This window comes from Nicotiana tabacum, chromosome 21 (assembly GCF_000715075.1).
Source record: "Nicotiana tabacum cultivar K326 chromosome 21, ASM71507v2, whole genome shotgun sequence".
Taxonomy (NCBI): Eukaryota; Viridiplantae; Streptophyta; class Magnoliopsida; order Solanales; family Solanaceae; genus Nicotiana; species Nicotiana tabacum.
The window spans coordinates 79,343,062-79,351,289 of NC_134100.1; the positions used below are offsets into that span (position 1 = coordinate 79,343,062).

Below are 8,228 nucleotides of genomic sequence, written 5' to 3' on the forward strand. Positions count from 1 at the left end.
AGATTTGGTAACTTTCGAATATTGATTCAAGGTTGAGATTATATTGTGCTATTGATTATGGGCAAAATACTGGCTCCTTTGTGATACTCTTATTTATCCGTTGTTATCGATTTTGTGATTGGTGAGGAGGAGTGTAAAGCACGAAGGGTGATGCCGTGCATGCGATTCTGTGATTTGTGAGGAGGAGTGTAAAGCACGAAGAGTGATGTCGTGCATGCTTTATTTATATTGTGAGGAAGAGTGTAAAGCACGAAGGGTGATGCCGTGTATATTATGAGAGGTTTAATGCACGAAGGGTGATGTCGTGCCGTTTTATTTATTTATTTGGTGAGGTTGAGAGTAAAAGCACGAAGGGTGATGCCGTGCAGTTTTTCTTACTGTTTTAATTACTCAATTCGTTTAAGGATTTTCTGTTTAATTCTGTCTTTTCATTATTCTCACTCTTTATGTTGTATTCCCCATTATATGTCCCCTTCCTATTATTTCTGCATTATTACTTTATTTACTGTTGTTGCCACTAGCATGATTATATTGTTCAGGTTATATGTAGGTGTCTTGTTCTAGCCTCGTCACTACTTCGCCGAGGTTAGGCTGGACACTTACCAGTACATGGGGTCGGTTGTACTGATACTGCACTCTGCACTTTCTGTGCAGATTTTGATACCGGGTTAGGTTGATCGAGATTTGCTACTGGTCCGCTGTCCGGAGACTCAAGGTAGATCTGTCGGCGTTCACACACCTTGAAGTCCCCGTCTATCTTTTATGTCCTACTGTTTTCTTTCATTCAGACAGTTGTATTTCTTTCAGACTATTACTTGTAGTAAATTCTAGAATGCTCGTGAATTGTGACTCCAGATCCGGGTGGTAGTAATTAATACAGTTTTATGATACCAAATCAAGAATTCAAGGGGTCGTGTTTTGAGTTCGGATCGGACTTACAACTCTATTTTTATAATTTTGAATTTTTTTAGCCGAATTCCCGCCTCCGTATCCATATCTTGATCCGCACCTCCGAATCATAAAATTTAGATTTTTCTGAATCCGACACTCGGATCCGTACCCGTATCGAATGCCCGCACCCGAGTCCGAGGAACTTAGTATTTACACAATTGACAGTAATGTATGTGTTGAAAATATTGTTTTTTCTTTACTAATAAGAGAAATGGGTATTTAATTTTGGTATCAAACCTATACAATTCCCTTTACCGTTAGCTGCTACTACTACTAAGAGAAATGGGTACTAGTCCTTGAAGAAAGAGAAGTAAGCGTGTGTGTAGAACTTAATTTCCACGCAAGTTAGTACTCCTAAACCATGTAGGAAAAATAGTTTCTAAATTTCCTTCCCATATAAATGTCTCTTTCGACTGCCAAACAAATTATCTCTTTCAATTTTTACATAATAGTTGTGTTGTTATTAGGGTTAGCAGTTCTTGCTGTTGAGAGAGTGTAGCCATGGATATAGAATCAGTTTTTCTGAACGTTTTTTCCATAAAGAAGAAGCCAGATATAATTCAGTTGATTAAAGCATCTATTCAAGTTGTTGCATTGAAACACCCAACAAAGTTTAAGAAGCACAGAGATGAAATACTAATGATGTTACTGAATCCGGAAAAACACAGTGTTGGTGATGAAGAAATCGACAGTGTTAGTGATATAGAAGAAGATGAAGAAGTCGACAGTAATGGCGGTGCTGAGTTCTCTGTTGATGATCAAGAAACATGCCATATTCTTGGGCGACAAGAAAACTACAACATCAGTAAGACCGAATCTACTGTATTGAAGGTAAAACTAAGTTTAAAGAAGACTCGAGACATTGACGACAAGGTTCAACACAAGCATGTTGATAGTGATAAAGAAAAGAAGACAGAAGCAGGAAAGTGTCAGTCCGATAATACTAAAAGCAAGAACATGAGTTGTGTTACGGGATCGGCAACCAAGAAACAGAGGCTTGAGGGAGTAGAGAATCTAAAGAAACAGAGTTATACAGTTGCAAGACAAATGCAAAAAACAACACAAAGTTCTACAGTTGCAAGACCAATGCAAAAAACAACACAAAGCATCAAAGATATGAAGAGTTCAAGAATGAAGTTTGAATCAAGTAAAAGAAAATTTGAGGAAAGGGTTGCAGAGCAAAACAAAGCGAAGAGAAGGATCATAATGGTGGACTTTCATGATATGCCTAAACCTGCTAAAGATTCGTGTGCTCCCAAACGCTGCTGGGACAGGAGGAGGAGGTTTTGAGCGAGATTCTGATTTGATTTGTTGCAAGTTTTGCCACAAGAATCTTTACTTTCCTTTTTGTCTTTGTAATTGTGGAGAGTTTCATCATTCACTTCATTTTTTTACTGAGCATTGTGTATACCTGTTATATATTTGAAGGATCAAGTATTCATTCCCTCCTCATGTGTATTTTGGCTCCAAAGGGGTCTTTTCAGTCCTACTTTTCTGCACTCTGTCATTTGTATCAGTACTTTACTATGCCTTTCAAGTATCATTCTTTGTTTAAAACTCAGAGTTGCTTTACTGTCTTTATACTCTTAATAAATCTCTTGTATTCCAGTTTTTCCTTGCAAGGGTGTATATATGCTAAAATTAGAAAGGAAGATATGCTCTTTGATCTAACTATCTTTCTTTTCCCTTATTAAGATTTGACAATAATCAATCTTTTTCTTGTTGCTATTAGTAAATTCATGTAGTTGCAACAACAGGTGAGGTTGATAGTTGATATTTAGTGTACTTAAATAGCCAAAACTAGATTTCATACCTCCGAGGCAGATAAGCTCAAGGAGATGTTTAACAGGTTGGGAAAGTATAGATTAAATTTTCAACTCATGGTTGCATTAAACAGAGTTTGTATAGTATCAAAGGTTACTTACACGAACTTGTTAAAGATGCTTTCAAGTTATCAGGATAATGGTTCCGTTTTACGTCTACAGCATGAGATGGAACAAAAGTCACATTCTCCCACTGGTTGCTTACAGTACTCACACATGAAATGCAGTAAACCTCTCCAGAGAAGAGATAATCATCTAGCTATGCATAAAGTGAAATATATAAAGTTTCCATGTTGAAAATATTTTGATAATTCTTTTACAATTAGTTAAGTGACACCACCCAAAATGAACTTAACATGAAACAATCCATGACAGAGTTAAAGTTATGGCCTACAGTCCACTGCAGTTGTTTATTGCAAGCAAGTAGAGCAAAAATGCTGAGTGATGTTAGTACTCTAAAGAATAGTGGGGCAATGCACACTGCATCTTGCAAGCATGGCTCTGGCCAGTGAGAGTTTTCCACTACAGTTCTATTACTACCATTTTTGGCATAAGTTAAATATCATTCAACAATGTTCAAATTGATCTGTAGGCTGCATTTTTTATCATTTTTCTTGGCTGGTCGAGCCACACGACAACTAAAACATTAGGAAAACCAACAAACTAACTCCACTTTCCTGTATAAAAAATCCAAGTAAACCAGCCTACTTGAGCAACAAAAAATGAAAGTGAAGAGTCTTTCGAATTCTATATCTATTGTGCTCCTATTTTGCGGCCATACACTCATAAACTCAATCAACTCTATTTCAAATTTCCTTTATAAAGACTTGGAGTCAGGGTGCCTGAAAATAGAGTTTTTCCTTTCAGGTTCGAACGGAGAAAAAATAAAAAAGCTTGGCTAAACTAACCTTCTGACAATTGATAAAGTAAATGTAGAGGCTGGACACTTCTGATTCAACATAGCAAGGACTTCAGCGTGTCAATGTTAAATTAAGAGCACAAATTCTTAGGACAGCAAGGGAATGGAGCCTCATTTTCATATACTATGATTTTCTTGTTTCCAGATCTGCAAAAAACTAAAAAGCTTCGGTTGCTCTTAATTCCAGTATACATGGCACTATGTCAGCGGCAAAAAGTGAGTAGAGGACATAAGTGAGTAAAGGACAAATGTGAATGAAACAGATTTTACCAACACCAGACTACAAAATTCTCAACATTTTATATTTAATTTAGTGTTTAACATTATGAGATCTACAACACTAACCCTAACATCCTAGAGAGTGCACCCAAACAAAACCCAATCGATTGGATGGTATAATTGGATTATGTTGAAATTAACTCATAAACGAGAATATTACTAGTCCCTCCAAAGTTTAGACAAGTTGAGCAACTTAAACTTTCGTGTTCTAACTTTGAAACCCTTATTTTCGCTGAGATGAAATCTCAGTAACTTAAAAACAACTGCAGCACCTGTTGCCAGAAGTTAATGAGAAAATTCTACAAATGACTGTAACACTGCGTATCCCAATAGATTACAGTGACTGGTTGCATCACTTTGTTGACACATTCAGATGCAGCAGCAGTCACTTTGCTAGAAGCAAAAACAAAACTTACCTACTTGACTACTTCAGTTGTTGAAAGTGATAATAATGAGAAAAGGAAACAGCTGATGAAACCATTTGCATGCATAAACTTAGTACTTCAAGTCAGACTGAAACTAAAACACAGCGCTCTCTGGCCTCACAGACCAACAACCTTAGGTAAGACAAGGGCAAAAACTTACCTAAAACTTGCGAAGATGAGATGCCACGCAAAAGACCAATCATCTCAGTTTAAATACAACCAGCTGCAGCACCACAACTCATTTTGCCAGAACCTAAAGTCCAACAGAAAATTCATCAAATGGCTAATCCTGGTCCAGTGCAGCCAAATTCAACCTTTGATGGCTAACGTGAAAAAAAGAAACATCTACCTTCCTCCTGCAACAGTAGTAAATAAGCATTTGATAACAAACCCAAATCAATCTTAGTTTCAGATAATGATAAAGGAAACGCAAAGTTAGAACAATCCCTACAAAAACATAATCTTTTTATTTGTTCTTTGGTAGGGTATGGTAGTTGTGTGTGCGCGTGGGGGGGAGGGGGGAGGGAGGGGGGTATTCCATAGCACCAGTGAGTAGTGAAAATCCTTAATACACAAAGGATAACAAGGAAAAAATAATTTGACGCTTCAAACATCAAGCACAAAGTACAAACGCTAATAAGATGTAACAGCCAAATGAACTACAAATTTCATTAATAAGATTTCAAAATACTAATAAACGAGAGGTTTTACATATACTTTGATTGAAATAAGTCACTTGATTTACATCACTAACCCCAACATTCAGCAAAAGACACAAAAACAATGCCCTAGATCAGAGAACACGAATTAACCATAATCATAAGCGTAACAAGTTTCATCCTAAGCCCTTTCACCACGAATCCTCCTAGCGAGCTGAATGTCCTTGGGCATGATAGTGACCCTTTTCGCGTGAATGGCACAGAGATTTGTATCTTCAAAGAGGCCAACAAGGTAAGCCTCAGCAGCCTCTTGTAGGGCAGCAACAGCACTGCTTTGGAACCTCAGATCTGTCTTGAAATCCTGTGCTATTTCCCTCACTAGCCTCTGAAATGGCAACTTCCTTATCAACAACTCTGTCGATTTCTGGTACTTCCTGATTTCCCTTAAAGCTACAGTTCCAGGACGGAAACGGTGAGGTTTCTTCACTCCTCCGGTCGCCGGAGCTGACTTTCTCGCAGCCTTAGTAGCTAGCTGCTTCCTTGGAGCTTTCCCACCTGTTGATTTGCGAGCTGTTTGTTTAGTACGGGCCATTTTTGAAAATGACAGATTTTGTAGATTGCCAAAAGCTTCGATTGTCTGATAATGGTGAATTTGTGAGATGTGTAATGGGGAAGTTTTATAGGAGGGAAATGGGGCGGGAAGTTTGGGAAATTTTGAAAAGAGTTTGAATTTTTTTGAGAGTGAATGAAGTCCGTTGATTGGTTGAGATTTAGTTAACGGTGGAGATTTGAGGAGGAGATGATAGCTCGGATAGTAATCTATGTGCTACCAAAGTATCAAATCTGTAGTCGCCACGTGGATAAGCTAGTTACTCCCTAATTTGTTTTCTTTCCTACATTTTTTTTAAAACATGTTTTCTTTCTAATTGTACTTACATGTTTACTTGTCGTTTCTATTTTTGCCACAATTTAAACGCATCTAAAAAGTTGAATTAAACCCATCTAAAATATTTTCTGTTTAATTGAAATTAAACTGCTTATAAATCAAATCAGATGAGTTATCCCATTTTCAGATAGAACCTTCAATTTCTCCATACGAAAGGTAGGATTTAAGATCTTTTTGTGCTTTCTTCGTACTTGGTCGATGGATTGGAGTGGAAACGCTTTTGATAAACATAATTCTTAGCAAATATCTCTTAAATTAATTCTTCTTCTGTGATTAGTATCATCTATTCTGGCCCAAGCCAAATATAACCTTTTTTACCGGCAAATGTTTACTATATTCGAGTCAACAAAAGCTATTTCTTTCCTTTATGAATCATTCATTTTCAGTTTCATATGCCATTTACTCTTTGGCATATATATATATATATGTCATATTTGTTTTAAAGATAGTATTAATCATATTTTTATTATGTCTTTTGAATTTGAATAGTTGGAATGAATATAACTTTAATTTATGCTTCCTCTATATTAGATTGTGGTTACGTAACTTGTCGGGGTGTTTGATTTTGGTTTCGGGCGAGTTTCATAGTGAAAGGGGACACATAGTCCCTAAGTTGGAAGGTTAAGTAGTAGGAGTTTACCGTAGTTTGACTTGTATGAAAATGATTCCGGAATAGAATTTTGACGTTTCTGATAGCTCTGTATGGTAATTTTGGTCTTAGTAGCATGTCCGGATGTTGATTTGGAAGTCCGCGGGTCGTTTCGGCGTGATTTGGCGAAAGTTAAAAATTGGTGAAATTTGAAAAGTTTGACCGGGAGTGGACTTTATTGATATCGGGGTCGGAACCCGATTCTGAAAGTTGAAATAGGTCTGTAATGTCAATTATGACTTGTGTGCAAAAATTTATATCAATCAGAGTTGTTTTGGTATGAATCAACGTCGGTGTCAGAATTCAGAAGTTCATAGTTGCTTAGGCTTGAATTTGGGTTGCGATTCATTGAATTTAAGTTGTTTGATATGATTTTTGGACTCGAGTAGGTCCGTTATGTGTTTTGAAACTAGTTGGTATACTCGGACGGGGCCCCGGGTGTGACTCAGATTGAATCCGGAACAACATTGGACTTGTGTGAATCTGCTGAAGCTGGGCTGGTTCTGGTGTCTTCGCACCTGCGAAGGGATTGATCGCAGGGGTGGACACGCAAATGCGAGCCATTGGTCGTAGAAGAGGAATTGTCCTAGCCTAGCTGGGATCCCAGGTGGGATCATTTGTCCGCAGAAGCAGAATCGCGGATGCAGAGGCTGCCTTCGCAAAGCGGAATTTGGGGAAGCAGCCTTGGGCGTGACCGCATATGCGGTTGTTTCTCCGTAGAAACGGGCTTGCAGATGCGAGCTTTTATTCGCAGAAGCGGAACTCTAGGACATAAGCTGGGACCGCACCTGCGATGGTTTTTCTGCAGGTGCGGTGTCGTAGATGTGACTAAGTGACCGTAGATGCGGATTCACTTGGCAAAAAAAGGAAGAATTCGAGCATTTGGTTCATATTTCATTTTGGGATTTTGGGAGCTCGGTTTGAGGCAAAATTTCGAGGGATTTTCATAGGAATTGTTGAGATAAGAATTCTTGACTCGAATTTGGTTAAATTATACTAATCTATCATTATTATCATAATTAGCATGTAATTAAGGATTTAAGTTGAAAAAATTGGGGGGAAAGTGTAGAAGTTCTTAGACTAAGTTTTTGGGTTTTGAAAGGCAAAATGAGGTCGGATTTGGATAATTCTTGTATGGTTGGACTCGATATTGAATGGGGGTTCGGATTTTATAATTTTGGTTTTGTTCCGAGACGCGAGCTCGGGTTTACTTTTTGGGACGATTTTTTAATTCTTTGCTAAGATCGTAATTTTATTTTTTAAATTAGTTAAATTATACTAATCTATCATTATTATCATCATGTAATTAAGGATTTGAGTTGAAAAAAAAAATTGGGGGGAAAGTGTAGAAGTTCTTAGACTAAGTTTTTGGGTTTTGAAAGGCAAAATGAGGTCGGATTTGGATAATTCTTGTATGGTTGGACTCGATATTGAATGGGGGTTCGGATTTTATAATTTTGGTTTTGTTCCGAGACGCGAGTTCGGGTTGACTTTTTGGGACGATTTTTCAATTCTTTGCTAAGATCGTAATTTTATTTTTTAAATTAGTTTCCTATAATTATATTTATAGTATGAAA

The 8,228-nt window shown here is 37.4% G+C and overlaps 1 protein-coding gene across 1 annotated transcript; it reads right to left on the minus strand.

The window, feature by feature from the left end:
• Window positions 1–5,023: 5,023 nt before the first annotated feature.
• Window positions 5,024–5,704, minus strand: LOC107764469 (histone H3.2). The gene has a single exon (NM_001425758.1). The coding sequence runs from the start codon at window positions 5,646–5,648 to the stop codon at window positions 5,238–5,240; it is 411 nt and encodes a 136-aa protein (NP_001412687.1). The 5' UTR covers window positions 5,649–5,704; the 3' UTR covers window positions 5,024–5,237.
• Window positions 5,705–8,228: the final 2,524 nt, after the last annotated feature.